Source organism: Sabethes cyaneus, chromosome 3, assembly GCF_943734655.1.
Source record: "Sabethes cyaneus chromosome 3, idSabCyanKW18_F2, whole genome shotgun sequence".
In the NCBI taxonomy this organism is placed as follows: Eukaryota; Metazoa; Arthropoda; class Insecta; order Diptera; family Culicidae; genus Sabethes; species Sabethes cyaneus.
Window position 1 is genome coordinate 70,112,461 of NC_071355.1, and position 17,609 is coordinate 70,130,069.

The following is a 17,609-nucleotide window of genomic DNA, read 5'->3' on the forward strand; positions in this document are numbered from 1 at the left end:
TTTATTCCATTTTTACTCTGATCCAGTATTTCACTTTTTATTCCGTTTTTTTCGTTTAATCTAATTTTTACTCTCACTTTTCTTCCTTCTTCTTCCGTTTTTCTTCTGTATCTATCATTTTTCCTGTTGGTGTCCCGTAATTCCTGTTATGTGTTGTTTTTCTGTTTTTATTCGCTTTCTGTCCTATTTTGATTTTTATTTTCAATCCAGTTTTTCCTCTCGTTTTTCATTCGTATTTTTTTGGAGTTTCCTATCCATTTTCCGTCTTTTAACTTCCTTTTTTTCCTTTTTTAGTTTCCAGGTTTCCTTTTTTTTCAAGTCGTTTTATTTTCTTTCCTTCTGGTTTTTCATCTTCGTCTTTTCTGTTTTTAGTTGCCCCGAAAAGAAGAAACTTTTCAGTCATGTATACTCTGCCTGTGATCTCCGGGTTTCTTTCTTTTCTTTGGTTCTTTGAATGAACTTTTGTTTTCCCTTTCTTTTTTCTGTCCCATTTTCCCATCATATTCCCTTTATATCTCGTTTTTCCCGTTTTCCTTGTTTCCTGTATCGGGTTTCATTATTCTCTCTCACTATTCTTTTCTATTTTGGTTTCGCTTTCCCTTTCGCGTCTCGTTTACATTCTATTTCTCTCTCATTTTCCACTTTACTGTCACTTTTTCTTTCCCGTATTTTCTTTATTTGTCTCGTTTTCCCTCCGTTTCCATTTTTTCTCTTACTCTGCTTTTTCTATCCCTATTTTCTCCTCGCTTTTCCATTTCTCTTGTCATTATCTTTTCCATTTCCATTTCGTCTTTATTCCTTTTTAAATCCTTTTGAATTTTTTGTCGTTTTGGCCCGTTCCGTTCCCTTTTCTGTTACATTCTGCTTTTCTTTTCAGTTACCTTTTTTCTTCCGGTTACATTGTTCAATTTTCTTCTTTTTCTGTTCTCGTTTCTACTACTCCCATATTTTCTCTTTTTCTTCTCTTTAAACGTTAAACTTTCAAGTTTTACCTCTCAACTCTCAACTGCCAACTTTCAAGTTTTAACTTTGAACTTTTAACTCTCAACTCCCATCTTTCAATTTTCAACTTTCAATTGTCAACCTTTAACTTTCAGCCTTCAACTTATAACGTTCAACTTTCAACTTTCAACATCCAACATTCAACATTCCCGACACGAATGCACTAAGGAGTGTTAAGTGTCGTAAATAAAAAACAACAACAACATTCAACATTCAAAATTCAACTTTCAACTTTCAACTTCCAACTTCCAACTTTCAACTTTCAACTTTCAACTTTCAACTTTCAACTTTCAACTTTCAACTTCAACTTTCAACTTTCAACTTTCAACTTTCAACTTTCAACTTTCAACTTTCAACTTTCAACTTTCAACTTTCAACTTTCAACTTTCAACTTTCAACTTTCAACTTTCAACTTTCAACTTTCAACTTACAACTTACAACTTACAACTTACAACTTACAACTTACAACTTACAACTTACAACTTACAACTTTTAACTATTAACTTTTAACTTTTAACTATTAACTTTTAACTTTTAACTTTTAACTTTCAAACATTAAACCTTAAATTTTCAATTTACAACTTTCAACTCTCAACTTTCAACTTTCAATCTTCAACTTTTAACTTTTAGCTTTCAACTTTCAACTTTTAATTTTTATCTTTTAACTTTTGATCTTTGACTCTTGGTCAACTTCGATTTTTATCTTTTAACTTTACTCTTGAATTTTTATTTAAGTTTTTAATTTTGAGTTTTATCTTTTGACTTACGATTTTTGACTTTGGCTTTTGCTTTTTAATTTTCAATATTCGATTATTGAGTTTGAAGTTGTGACATTCATTTTTTAAAGTCATACTTTTTATTTCTGTTCTATAGATCCTATAGTTGACTTTGAGATTTCGACTTTCGAGTTTTGACTTTGGATCTTTGACTATAAATTCTGGACTCCATGGATACAAAAACAAAAAAAATTAAATTCTTATAATATCAAAAACTGAACAAACGGGATCAAAAAAGAAGAAATCGCAAGAGAAAGAAAAAGAAGAGTGGGGTTTATGGGGGCTCTTGCTACTACGGATCAAATTTTTACTAGAGTACAACGTGCCCACGCATCATATTTTCGATTTCAAGGCAACATATGATACAGTTGAACGAGAACAGCTATGGCAGATAATGCACGAGTACGGTTTTCCGGACAAGCTGACGCGGTTGATCAAAGGTACTCTGGAGCGAGTGATGTGCTACGTGCGCGTTTCGGGGACACTCTCGAGTCCTTTCGAATCGAGCAGAGGGTTGCTGCAAGGAGATGGACTATCCTCTATGTTATTCAATATCGCTATTGAAGGTGTGATCTGGTGAGCGGGCATCGAAACGAGAGGAACCAACTTCAGCAAAAGTAGCCAACTCCTAGCCTTCGCAGACGACCTCGACATCATTACTAGAAACCTTGGGACGGCGGAGGCAATCTACGCAAGACTAAAAACGAAGGATATGAGCATAGGCTTACAAATCAATGCGTCGAAAACCCAATATATGGTAGGAAAAGGCTCCAGAGAAAGCAACGTTTGCCTTCCACGGAGTGACTATTGACGGTGATGAACTGGAAGTGGTTGGCGAGTTCGTATATTTGGAATCTCTGGTCACCGCCGACAATAATACGAGTAAGGAGATCCAACGACGCATTCAAGCTGGAAATCGAACCCAACTTTTTCCTCCGAAAGATGCTTCGATCTGGGAGCATATGGCGCCACACAAAGCTGACGATGTACAAAACGCTAATCACTGCTTGAAGAGATTCCCATCGTACACCCGGCGAAAGTTGGGAGATTACGGTGGGCCGGCCACGTCGCAAGGATGCCGGACGACTGTGCACTGAAATCCGTTCTCTTCAGGAACCCCACCGGTACCAGGAATAGAGGGACCCAACGTGCTAGATGGCTCGACCAGGTTGAAGCCGACTTGCGAGTGTCGAGACGCGCAACGAATTGGCGACGAGTAGCCCAGGACCGAGTACAATGGAGAGGAATTCTTGATACGGTGGCTCTTAGCTGCTAAAGTAAGTAGTAAGTTTAAAAAGGGAACAAAGACAAATTGGAAATGGAAATTCAAATTCAAATCAAAAAACGAAAAGAAAACTGGAAAATCGGCGAAAAGCACAGAAAAAGAGAAAAAGGAAACAGCTGGAAACAGGGGAGAAGACGGGGCAGAAAAATAAAAATAGGAGAGAAAAAGATGGAAAACGGGACAAGAAAGGAAAGTGAAACAGAAAACAAATGAAATGAATAGAGAAAAGAATAGCGAGAGAGAAAAGACCGATAGAGGAAACAAGGAAAATTGGAAAAAGTGGTCAAACGGAACATAAAAGGAGAATTATGGGTCAAGAGCATAGTGGGTCAAAAACAGAATACACATGGCAGAAAAAAGGAAAACAGGGTATCTAAAAGCGAAAAAACGGAATAGACGAAAACGAAAATCCAAAAGGAGAAAAGATAAAAAGTTAAAAAAAGGCGAAAACTGGAAACGAAGAAAGGAAAAAGAGAAGTGAAAAGATGGAAAACCGAAAATAATAACAAAAAACGAGTAAAAAATAAAAGAAAAAACTGGATTTTTTTTTTCTTTTTGTACTTGTATCTGACTCTGTATGCGATCAAGACGTAAATTCTGTATGGCCGGACAGGCCTCTATGCCCGGACATAGGCGATTTCTCAAAAGCAGCCAATCATTTTTTGTTTTTAAGAAATCGCTTGTGTCCGGGCATAGAGGCCTGTCCAGCCATACCGGACTTCCCTCTGCTCTTTTTTTTTTCGTTGGGTGCGGCAGTAGTTTAGAGCAATAAAACATAAACGAAAATGAAGTGCTGTGGTCGCACCTGCCATTAAATAACCCAATGTATTTTTGGCTTATTTATCGAACATTTTCCAGTTCACCAGTTTCAGTTCAATCATATTACGGCGACGGTCGCAATATAACATTTTGTCCTCAACTCAAATTCTAGCTCTCCATTTGGATTAGGATTGACTTTTTGCTAAATCCGAAAAGAATAACGCACGGTAATTAAAGAAGACAGAAGAAATTCTAATTTTGGTTTTAAAATTCAATTTTTAACAAAAAAAGAATATTGGAATTTGTGAGTAAAAGAATTTGCATCTTACACCTGTCTTTTCTAATTTACTTCGCAGGATTGTTTCTCAAATTAACAATAACAAATGAATTTCTCGATATGTTGGGGTGCAATTAAACAATTAGATTGAGAACAGTTAGAAACTAGTGGAAGGAGAATGTTTGAGTAGAAAATGATATATCAAACACAGAAATCAATGTTTAGCATCATTTTTACGTCCAGGATGACTACTTTTGTTTCTACAACAAGATTGATAATTGTTAAATTATTCAAATTGATTTGAATTCCAATCTAAAATATGGATATTTTAGCATCGAATAAACGAACAAAGCTCATAAATATGTCATGGTTTTGAAAGCCAGCATCAAAACCAATAACATTAATTATGGAAAGATCCACCTATTAATATAATTACAAATCGACTGAAAATCAGTACCATTTGGCAAGATTAATGATTTATGGTTTGCATTTTACACAAATGTCGGGAAAAATTACAACATTCCTCTGCTAATATATGTCACCTGTTGCTTTGTGACCATCCGCGAGTCACTGTGTATAATGCAGTTTCGCAGCTGACAGTGTTACCACCCGGTTTAACAGGCTTTCGCTCAAACAAACTGCGCTTGTCATTTAATAACGATCGGAACTAAAATAACACTTAAACATGGCAAAAAAGTAAATAAAAATAAGGGAATTTCAACATACTTTCCTTACTAACATTGTAACTTCGTAGTTCGTTTCGCGGAACATAAATTGTAGAATAAACGACAAAAAGGCAACACTGAACGTATCACAGCAGCAGCCCTTTTTAGATGGTGCAGCATGGTGCCAAGGGATACAGCAGGATATGGCAGCATCCCCCTCGTGTTTGGTAATTGAATTTTGATTGTAGTCGAAATTATTGTTTTAAATAAGTTATGATCCATTGTCGCGAACGAGACACATGCGATACAGTGGCGTTCACCGACTCTCGCGCACAAAAGGATGAATGAAATAATTTAATTACCGTGGAAAATATTGCAACTTCATGATGAATGTGGGTGATGTAATTGTCGAAAAGTAATCAATTGCGAACGTTAAATCTCGCATGTGCCGTGTGCAGCACAATGCGTGCACCTCTTTTGTCGCTCCAATGGGTGCGCATGGTGTTTTTTATTGTTACCGAATCATTTAGCGAACGAAATGCGGAAGGGTGTCGCCCACGTTAATATGTTCGTATTTTATACGGAGGCCATTGTTTTACCATATTGCAGCGCATTCAAAATTTTCAATAAAACTATTAAATGATCGTTCTCTACATTTAATCCATAAATTATTAATAGAAAACAGGCTAAATTACTTCGGCATATCAAATTACCGTTAGATTCTTCATTCCATTCTTTCGCCGAGAGAGAAAAAAAAACAAAAAATCCTTTCGATAAAGTCATAACTTTTATCTCTTCTCTGTGTCTTTCTTTCAGCCACATCACACGCACCGCAGGATGGCTGCCACCAATCGAGAACTGGATACAAACGATCGACCTGCCGTACGGCTGGGAAAAAGCGGTCGACCTGAAAGGGCAACCGTACTACATCAAGTGAGTATCGCTGGCAGTTGCGTTGCGGAACGGTGGGGAAGGGCTAATTTTTGCCTACGACCGGCCCCCAATATTCACAGTTCGGCAATTTATGGGTCCGCTGTATATCGTGCCCCACCTAACACCCCTATTCGTTTTGCTTACCCTGCTTTCAGCCATCTCAACAAAACCACCACCTACGAGGAACCGGAACGGTATCACTACAATGACTCTCCGCCGGAACCGCGACTGGTGGTGCTCCATCGGAGCCCCACGCTGGGCTTCGGTTTCGTGGCGGGGAGCGAAAAACCTGTGATTGTTCGGTTCGTAACCGAAGGCGGACCTAGTGTAAATAAGGTGAGTTGCTTTCGGGATAATTTTCCGAAAGGGAAATTGCGTGCGTGGAATTCATTTCAGAAATTGCTGTCACACTTAAACGGATGGTTTATGGGTGAATATATTCAGCGAAAATCATGTCGACGTCTAATGTTTGCCATTCATTTGGAAGGGGTCCTTCAGAATTATAAACCGGGGAAGGGAGGATGGTGCGATTTGACCGAAATCTGCTTCACTCAACCAGACATATAGCGGATCAAATTTTGTACGATTTATGACGGAATGGTGAAATGTAGCACGTTCTGCTTACTATTCTCGGTTTGATGAGCCAGTAGAACTGTTTTTTTTATATTAATTTTAGCTTTGTATTACTGAAACTTAAAAATTGGTCAACAAACACAAAAGTGATCCGCAATATAGGTTAATGACTAAATTTGGACCTTTCTAATTTAGATTGAATTTTACGTAGGGGAATAAGGGGTAAGAGGGCCCGGCGGGGTAAGAGGGACCACATCGATTTCGTCAAGAAATCCGTAAATTTTCTACAAATGCCCCAGTATGTTTTGTTTATTAGCCTATCTAAACACTTTCGAGACAACCTGTGGCACTCGGCCGTATCCAACGTCAAAACTAGAATCAAAACAAACTTTTCATTCGCAGTGTCTTCATGCGGTGTAATTTCAGCAGTAACAAATTTAAGGTTTTTCAGCAAAACAAGCTAAGTATTTTGACGTTTCTCTTACCACTGACTTTAATTGGGGAATTCTTGTTCTGCGTGTGGCGGAAAATGTATATAAAATAGTACGGATTGAGAGATAAAAGCAAAATAATGTAAATCGTTAGCTAGGGCTAAGACGGGCCATTGTTCACGGGGTAAAAGGGCCATACGTCATAGTGCTCATAATTGCCTAAAGTTCTTCTGTTTAATGTCTTAATAGATTTTAAAAATATTGAATGAAAAACCCAACCTTTCTCCTGTTAAATTTGACTAACTATTTTATTATTCTGACAGATGCGCATTTGCAGGCTTCATCAGTGTCTTTTTCGAAATAGAGTACACCTGTAATAAAAATTATCCTTGAATCTGAGATCATCATGTCTAACACAGAGCCTCCCACGTCAAAAGAACAGCCAACAAGTGCCATTCGAATAACACAATCAATGTAAATTTGGATCTAACGGAATCAAAATTCGATGATTCCAATTCACTTAACGTTGCCTTCTTTACCTTCACCTAAAGTTAATGGTATTCGAAGAGTAAACGTCCTGCTGACAAATCAACAAAAATAACGCCAAGAAAAGAGTAAATAAAAACCAGTGGAGTAAAATAACGTCTACTCTTATTTTCAAAATTAAACTAGTAGTAAAGTTCCTTCTTTTAGCAGGTGTCTAAATTAAACTATACCTTCTTTTAGCATGTACCTAAAGACCCCTTAAGAACTTGTTCTTACCTAGTTAATAATATTGAAATTGTGTTTACAACTCAAAGAAACCTTCAAATCTGCCACAATCCGCCTTACTCCGCCATGGTCCGTCTTACCCCTTTGGTGGTCCTTCTTACCCCGCCTGGTTGTGAACGAATAATTTTTAGACGTTTCGAAAATTGATGAAAAATCATGGAAAAATAAACTAATTAATTCTTTATATAATTTTTAATGGTAGATAAATTAATGCTTTTCCATGTGTGGAACAAGAAAATGTGAATTTTCGTGCACATTTTATGCTAGCAAATTATTCGCTTAGGGGGGCGTCTTACCCCGTCTTCCCCTACGTGTTTGATAGGAGAAACACTGGCATGCCCAGGCATAAGCAAAAGGTGTGGCACCCGACCTTTCAGAAGAATGTTTTGGCCTGGATAAATGGAATAATCGTAGGATGACGATTGAATCTATTATTACCTATCACAAAAATATCAGTCGATTAGGTTGGAAACTCCAGTCAAAACTGAGTATTTTCAGAATTCAAAAAAAAGGTGAAAACGGAAACAGCGGGCAGTAAATAAGAAAAAAAAGGAAACAGGTATATGAAAGGAAATGAGAAAGGGAATACGGAATAGAAAACAAGAATAACCGAAAGGAAAAATAAGAATCACGATTTCAATTTGAAATAACGCTTCAAGTCAAAATTAGTTCAAATTCAAGGTTAATAAAATGCATTATGTCAAGTCCTATTTCAACTTAAATTTATACTCTCGCTCCAAGTCTAATTTCTAGTACAATTTTAACTTTGATTTTAAATTTAGATTTTTCGGATGCACCCAAATTTAAAATCAAAGTTAAAATTAACCTTGAATTCTATTCCGTATTCCCTTTCTCATTTCCTTTCATATTCCTATTTTCTTTTTACCTTTGTTATACTATAACAAAGGTTTAAAAATTGGTCGAAAAACACGAAGTTGATCCGAGACCCGGAGGGGCGAGTCACATATACCAATCGATAAGGTTCGACGAATTGAGCAATCTGTGTGTGTGTGTGTGTGTGTGTGTGTGTGTGTGTGTGTGTGTGTGCGTGTGTGTGTGTGCGTGTGTGTGTGTGTGTGTGTGTGTGTGTGTGTGTGTGTGTGTGTGTGTGTGTGTGTGTGTGTGTGTGTGTGTGTGTGTGTGTGTGTGTGTGTGTGTGTGTGTGCGTGTGTGTGTGTGTGTAAGTGATGCTTGACTTTAGTCGTCTGTTTCTCGGAGATGGCTGATCCGATTCGTTTGCTATTACGCTTATTTGAAAGGTGTTATAACCTTGTAGATCGCTATTGAATTGTTTTGCGGTCCGACATTTTGTTTAAAAGTTGTAAGCAAAAATGTAAAAATTACGTGACATGATTTTCTCCGGAACCGCTCAACCGATTTCACCGATAAAATGAAAGCTTTTGCTACTGTCAATTTTTTGGGAGAGTTTTATGGAAAACAATCAAGCGGTTCAAAAGTTATGCTTAAAAATGTGCTTTTTCAAGGTGTCAATTAGTCGAACGTTTCTCAGAGATGGCCAAACTGATTTATGCGCTATTAGTCTCATTTGGTAGGTAATACAGCGGACCCCCGTTCGTTTGAACGATTCCTCATGCAAACTAACGGCGTTACTTTTTAATTTGAACAACTGATCACCCTAAATATGCTGAAACTCGTATGAACTGGCCACCCTGTTCTTTGTTATTGTTTTGATGGTTTGATTTAGTTGGCAGTTGCAAGCAGCGAATATTTCATTCTCCGATCGGATTTCTATTACAGTACCGCCCCGCTAATCCGACAAATTTATAGCCGGATTAGCGAATTTTGACTCGATAATCCGACAGTCAAACTGACGTCAGTGTGAGTTTGAAATGTGGTTTTGTTTACATCCATACGTAAACAACTCCGGAAATTTTTGAAAATATTTGTCATAAGTACGCAATAACTATGTTTTATACTCGGTAATACTCAATTTCGTCAACAAAATACTTTAAAACTCTAAGTTAGTGTCGAAATAAGGGCAAGCACATCAGTCTATTGAGAATAGCAATGAAAATATTATAGCCATGGCAAAAGTGAACGTAGTTAGAAGCAGCACCATGTACCATTTCCATTTAGTTAGAAAGAGTGCCATTCTGACTTTAACGGAGACGCCAAACGAAGGTAGTGTTCGATTGAAAGAAGTCAAGTACAATACGTTTTAATTCGGAATTTTCCGGATTAGCGAGATCCGGACTATCGAGTCGTCGGATTATTGGGTGTCGGATTAGCGGGGGGATACTGTATAATCGTTGGGAAAACGAAATGTGCAACAGATTAAACACGCTTGGTCAGTGCAAACAAATCGTGTTTATGTGCATTGTGTGCATAAGCAAATGATGTCATATTGAGAATGACATTTGAACCATTTTTAATTTGCACATCGTGCAAACCAACGGGGTTCAAATTAAAAAGTGTTCAGATTAAAAACGGTCAAACGAACGGGGGTCCACGGTATAGCCTCATAGATCACTATTGATTTGTTTTTTGATTGGATGTTTAATTTGAAAGCTATGAGCAGTCGTGTACAGCATAATAAAATTTACATTTATTTATAACGATTTTAACCAGATAATTAAGCAGATTTCAATTATCTTAGTATCAAACGAGAGGCCTTAACGCTGTGAAGATATCTGCTAAATTTTATTAGAATCGGCCTTACCAGTCAAAAGTTATTTGATAAAACATTGATGAAATTATTTAAGCAAACTTTCCTGAAATGAACCAAATAGAAAAAAATGCGAGCATGTGCTCTAGCGTAAAAATGCTTAACTTCCCAGGTGGCGTGTCTTTGGAAAAGTTTATTAAAAAAATATGGCGCAACTTTTTACACTATTAGGGTGACCGTAATCTACCGATTAGGGTGATCCAAATTTTTGTTTTTTTAAATGCGTCCAAAAAATCACAGTGTCTCCACAAAAGTTGTAGAACACAGTAAAATAAGCAACTTTGCTGTACATAGTAACTATCTATCTCTTACTGGTTGCGAAATATACCGATTTTTTTTTAAATGCAGCGGAAATTGAAAAATTGAGATATCGAAAAGTGGCTACGTCACAATTTAGATAATACATTTTTACATGTCAAAAAATAATGCAGCCAAATCGATCCTCTAGATACTGAGATACCCGCACCGTCGTTGAAAACATACGGTTTCGAGAAGAGCGCGTTTAAACTATTGTACAGCACTGCACTTTCCTTCAAATGATACCACAGTTTTACTGTAAATTCTCAACGAGACCACGGACCGAACAATACTTTGGGCTCAACATTTCTGAAGATAAAAGGCTTCTAAAAATGCAAAACAAACAAGTTTTTCGACTTTCCAGTGAGAGTCCCCCTTTAATATCAATCCTGCCCAAGAACTATGCGCACGATTTTTTGTGTTATGTGTTATGTGTTGATGATAACTAGCATTACTGCCCATAAACGCATAACAGTCCCATGTGATTTTTCACCACTTTCAGTCTCAGTTTCAGCCTCAATAATCTCAGTAGTGAAAATATAACAATAAACAACTGCTTTTCGGAAATGCCTGGACCAATTTGACTGCAATAAGTAACAAACGGAAAGTTTTGTGGCCTAGAAGAATTCTATTGAACAGAATTTGGATCGGATGTACGTCATGCAACACCTCCAAGTACTCGAAATTACATAACTAGACCATTGGTAGTCGTATAAAATGTTCAAGACATCATCGGCTACAACTGAACACGTCCGGCAATGTTCCGGATCGGGGATCAGTTTCTGAACTGAACTGAAATACAATATGTGACATCTTAAAGTATTCAAAAGTAGTTCATTTGTCGTCATATAAAGTGTCCAGGATTACATTGGCCACAGCCGGACACGTTCTGGGAATGTTCCGAATACATCCAGGAAAATGAACAGTTTTTAACTTAAACCAAACCCCAGAATGCGACCCCGCTATTTACTCAAAATAACAACTTACAAATAAAAGGAAAACATTTTTTGAATGTTTTAAAATATTATACAATTTGCTCAGTATATTACATAGACATGCATATGTATTGATGATAACTACCATAGTGTTATCAAAATGTTGAATTATGTTTCTGGCGTGTCGAATTCTATCTCAAATGACAAAAGAGATGGTATAACAAAGGTTCCTTTCACCAATAGGTGGATTAAATCAAGTTTTTTTCCTATTTACTGCCCGCTGTTTCCGTTTTCACTCTTTTTTGAGTTCTGAAATTACTCAGTTTCGATTTTCGTCTTTCTTCTTCCGCTTTTGCCCCTTTTTAGGCTCGTTTCTCCTCCTTTCCTGCCTCTTTTTTGTCCTTTTCTGCTCTGTTTCGCATTTTTTTTTGCTCCCGATTTTCGACGTTTTTCGCTTTTTAACACCTTTTCTATCCCGTTTTCTTTCGATCTCCATGCGTTTTTTCCTTCGTCTGTTCCGTTCTTCCTCTCATTATGTCCTGATTTTCCTTCGTTTCTGTCACATTTTGTTTTTCCTTTTCGTTTTATCCCTTTTGATTTCTGCATTCATTTTTGCATTTCATTTCACTTTTTATTCAGTTCCGTTTCTTCTGTTTTTATATTCTCGTTTCTTCATTCTCTTGCTCTTGTATTCCCTCAGGAACCCTCAGGAAAAATCCTGCTTTTCTAGCCCATTTTAACTGCTCCACGTCTCCGAGTTTTTCAGGAGCATTTATCATTAAAAAATTAGACATTGATAAACAAGAAAAAAATATTTCAAAATAATTCCATGTAACAGAACATAATTTTCCTACTTTTTTAGAGTTTTTCACCAGTACTTAACTTAAAATTGGACTTAAAAATGAAATTGGAAAGTTATAATACTGTACAACATTGCTGAAAATGGCATACATTCTCAAAACAATTTTCAGGTACATGAGAATGGAAACTGCATGTCTGAGAGCTCGAACTTCTTGTTTTTACATACCTGCATTGATTGCAATTCGGATTTGGATGATGAAATTGGGAAACTGATAAACTACTTTGCATTTAAGGTGTTTTCTGTTAATAAATGATTGTAGTATATTATTTTCATTTAATATTTGTTCATTTTCTTTTCTTCTTTTTGGCTTTTTCGAAGTGATTTACAACCGGGGACACTTTTTTTGGGTCAAAAAATACTCTGTCTTCCAATTTCGTTACAATTTTTTAGTTTCAAGCAAAAAATGTATGCTGTCTTTAGCAAAAAGATACGTAAGACTTCAATCTTTCAGATAGTTTATTTCTAATTCCCGTCGTAGTAAGGCAAGCCATTCAAACTTTCATCATTTCTTAGGTGGATTTAAAGAATACTCCAAAAGTTTTGCTGCTGATTTGACTCAAACACACTTACTGCAACATTTTAAATGGATTTGATGGTTATGGTCAAAAAAAGTTTCAAAACAAAGGGAACGCACAACAGGATATATCTTTAAAATTTTAGGACTCTTTCACAAAGTCGATAAAAGCTTTAATGCGAAAACTAATTTTTCCGCTTCTGTGTTCATGCAACCAGCTTACAACCGCGGAGTTTCGTGTACATTTCACTGGTAATCATGCGGTATGAATGGTGTGTAGCCCGTTCAAATCCATAATTACCGACCAATCCACACGACAGCTCCGTGGTATTCAATGGATAATAATCAACGCAATAATTATCGTCTTTCCTTTCTTTTATTTTTTCCTCTTCTTCCATTTCATGGCTGCCCGTTCAGCTGGAACCCGGTGACCAAATATTAGCTGTAAACGGCGAGGACGTCAAGGACGCACCCCGCGACCATGTGATACAATTAGTTAGAAATTGCGAAAATACCGTCACGCTGCTGGTCTGCCAGCCGCAGCTGTACAACGCCGTCGGCCGGAAGTCCACGCTGCTGTCGGCCGGCAAGAAGGCCAAGCTGAAATCACGCCCCATCCGTGTGCGGTTCGCCGAGAGCGTGTGCGTCAATGGGGCACCACTGTTTCCGGTAAGTTCCCTAATTAGACATTCCAGCGCCGCTAATTTGCTGTTGTTGTCGTGTTTTATTGGGTTAATAATTCTACAATCAAAATGCAATTAAAAACACGAAGGGTGTGCACTAGGACTATATTATGAACCCGTAATGTACCTGAATGTTACAATCGTGGTCCATGAAAGAAAATATTTTGCAATTAAACGCTATTTTTAATTTTTAAATGTGTAATTTATTTATGCCATTTTTTCTGTGTTCGATTTTGGTTTAATAATTCTAAGCTGCAGACACTTTTTCACAACATATAAAAATATGTTGTATCAAGTACGACTAGACATTATACGCAAACGAAGGTACGGAAGAATTCCAACCGCAGTAGCATAACGAAAACATTGTGTAAATTGCGCCAATGCTTAAAACGTATAACCATAACTGTTTGGCTGTTTCGTGATGGCTAAACCATCCAACAATGTCTCGCTCAATAAAAACGGGTAATGTTTGTCGTCGTACACTTCGTTTTCGTGGCGCTGCTGCGGTGGCTAATAAAATCGTGCTCATTGATGATGATTATTATTATTGCTGTCATTATTATGTCTCAACGGGCGCGCAGATAGCAAGCAACAGGCTGCTTCCGATAACCACGGAATGTGCCGAAATTATAGGTACCCGACTGCCGTTATCATTGTCACTGGCTGGGGAAGTGACATTAACGAGGAAGAAGGCAGATGTGCACAGTCACCAGCTGTTACGAGCTGGAAATTTATCGAAGTTTTCTATTCATTCTTATTTGCGGCTTGTGAAACTTTGATTTCTTGTCGCGGAAGTAGAATCGTTCGTTTGATAAAACATCTGGGGCTTATCAGATGATCGAAGTTATACTGTCTTCTAGATATGATAAAACAAACTAAAGTTTGTTACTTCAAACTATAACATCGCATGATTAAACATCACCAGTAATTAAAAATTGTGCCACCCGCCGTACTAGGTTCCACCGAACGTCGGCCTTTCTTCGGAAAAGCACTTACAGCAAGATTAATTTTCAAACCGTGCATACAATCAATTTGCAGAATTATCCGGTAATGAAAATCCCGCCTGCCTCGGTTTGTGGCTTTCCGCAGCACATCCTATTAGTTTACCATCTGAGATCAAGTCGTTTGGATGAGCTGTTTCACCCTCGATTATTAGCGATCGATTCACTTCGAAATTTGACTTAAGGCGGCGGCTCATCAACACTAGTGTGCCCAGACCTTGATAGAAGGAGGAGCGCCAAACATTTACAATGCGCAGTACTACAATGGACACGTTTTGTTAATTGTTTTAATTAATGAAATATAATTTCAATTTGGGTTTAATTTTAATGCACTCAAACATATTCCCAAGGGTTTTTGACTACTATTTCTCTAAAAAATTTTCTGATTTTGTGTGAATTACTTTTAGTTTAATTTAAACAAAAGTTTATTACAGTTTAAAATAATATTTCCGCGACTTTTCACATTTTGTTCGATTTAATAAATTTATTTGAACTTTATAAAAGTTTTATCGCGGTATGAATTACAATTACAATATATACAATTTCAGCTTTGATCAGTCCAAAAACATTAGCTGATTCTTCAAAGACTTAATGACAGAAATCCTAACAAACTGGTTTTCAAAAATTGTAAAAATTGTAAAAAAACATTTTAATGGCGCGTTAATTTTAGCTACTTGTCATTCCAATATGCACGATAAAGTTTAATGCACATATGCTGCACAACTATGGAAGCTACTGCAAATTTATTATATATTCTATCAGATAGTTTATTATGGTCGCTGTAAACCAAATCGATCAGGAGTTTCTGCCAGTAAACCAGTTACCTTCTCTAGCCACGACCTAGGATGCTAACCACGGCGTGACCCAAAATTGACCCAATTTCTGATTGGCTGGAAAATATAACACGGTACCACTTTCGAAGTGGAGCTATCGACTGTTGATGATTCCTAAACTTTATGTTTTCGGCAGTATTTAACATCTTTTTCAAGGAGTTAGACCACCAAAACACGACACGTGGTTCTAACTCCTTGAAAAAGATGTTAAATACATCGAAACGTCGGGCATAGAATAAATAGGTGTCGTTTTGCTTTGCCGATTGACTGTCCTGACGAAAACATAAAGTTTCTTTTTGTGTTTTCGTTATTTTTCTATCTTGTCTAATTTTTGAAAAAAAAATAATTTGTAATTTTTGTAAAATCTGATGCCATTTTTGTATCATTTCCGTACCATTTTTTATTTCTATGTAATTTTTTTGGTTTTTTAACACCTTTTTGTGCTTTTTTACCTTTGTTATTATTGTATTATTTGTTGTATAATTTTGTGTTAGTTTTGCATAATCTGTAAACAATAAAAGACAATGAAAAGTTAGCAAAAAGACGAAGGAAATAAAGAAAAGACTAGGGACAAAAAACCAAAAATACGTTATGAGATGACAAAAAAGACGTTTCTAAAGCATCAAAAAGTAACAAAACATGACAAAAGACTATGAAAAAGCGATAAAAAGTAAACATTATCGACAAAAGAGGGCAGCGCAAAACTGACAGCATCAAAAAGTATCAAAACATACAAAAAGACAATGAAAAGGCGACAAAAAGAAGAAAAACCATAAAAAAAATATTTTCTACAAAAAAGGGCAACGAAAAACTGACAGTACAGAGATAAAAAGATAACAAAAAAACTGTGAAACGACGATATAACAGGATGAAAAGATGACAAAAAGACGAACAGAAAATGACAAAAAGACGCCAAAACTGCTGAAAAAACTACAAAAAATGCCAAAAACAATCGAAAATACGATAAAAAATGGCAGAAAGATAATGAAAAAAGTGCAAAAATACGACAGAGAGCTGACAAAAAGACGTCGAAAGACCAACAGAAAGATGAAGAAAAATGGTGAAAGAACGACGAAAAGGCAGCAACTAAAGGACAAAAAGAAGGTGAAGAGGCAACTAAAAGACGAAGGACATAAAAAAAAGATTGGGGACAAAAAACAAAAATGTGATGTAAAACGATCAAAACGACGTTTAACAAACACTATAAGTGACAAAAAGACGATAAAAAGATGCCGAAAATGCGACAAAAAGACAAAGAAATAAAAACAGAAAAACGAAACAAATTTCGACAACAGAAGGCGACGCCAAAATGACAAAAGATACATCAAAAGACGATAAAAGGACGATGAAAATGTGACATTTTCGACAAAAGTAACAAAATTGGTTTTAAATAAGAATTGATAACAGATTTAAGGTGAAATTAGTGATCATTAGGAAATCATCACTTCTTAATTGTATTGGTTCCCGAACAGAGTAGGAAGTGTCAACAACAAATAACTAAATGCATGGTATATATATAATGTATGTTATGTTATTGATATGGGAAGTATTGTAATCATATGTAAATAAATAAATAATATATCGAACTAGTAGATATAACAGAGTTCTATTGCATTCTTAAGACTTTAATCAGATTACTATTTTCGAAAATTTAGTTTTCATTTACATAGAAACATATTTACAAATATGCTTATAGCATTGTTTAACAATGATGAAGACAAATATTTGAACGCAAATACTATTGAAGAGATTATAGATATTAGGTACACGTAAGCTTCGCGAATCATAATATGTATAGACAACGGACAGTAGCACTAAAAATATGTTTTAACCATACCTGAAACCAACACACAAGGTTTACAATCTTTAGAATGTTCTTCTACTGCCAATGTGCGCTGTTTTCGCTGACGCAGAAGAGCAGCTCGCTGTGCTTTCCGCTTCCGTCCCATTTCACTTTGTAATAATAAATCTTATTCGTACCGGCAAATAAATAGCATAACAATACACAACCGCAGAAAATTGTACAAAAAGACGCGAATCGAGCATACGACGCACTTGTCGCATACGTTTACGTTGCTAATCTTTCAAGTATGACCAAAAACATTAAAACTTGAGTCACTCGAAAGCTTTACCAAAATCCGTTGGTTTTTTTCCCTAACACATTAGGCACAACAGGTCCCTCACACAACATCAAAATGTTGCCATTCCCTCAGTTAGATTTCTAACTTTATATAGAGAAAAGACAACAATTTTAGTGTTGCATATGGCATCACTGAAAAAATGACGAGTTCGGACACTACTACAAGGAATGGGGGAAAGAAAGAAA

At 36.5% G+C, this 17,609-nt stretch overlaps 1 protein-coding gene across 2 annotated transcripts in view; it reads left to right on the forward strand.

Moving 5' to 3' along the window:
• Positions 1 to 17,609, forward strand: part of LOC128744312 (uncharacterized) — a 546,345-nt gene that overhangs the window by 453,742 nt on the left and 74,994 nt on the right. Inside the window, exons 5-7 of one of the 2 annotated variants that reach the window (XM_053841201.1) lie at positions 5,581 to 5,697; positions 5,853 to 6,033; positions 13,184 to 13,435. In XM_053841201.1, coding sequence (XP_053697176.1) covers positions 5,581 to 5,697; positions 5,853 to 6,033; positions 13,184 to 13,435 — 550 coding nt within the window. The remainder of the gene's footprint in view (positions 1 to 5,580; positions 5,698 to 5,852; positions 6,034 to 13,183; positions 13,436 to 17,609) is intronic. The other variant, XM_053841202.1, reaches the window with a different exon arrangement.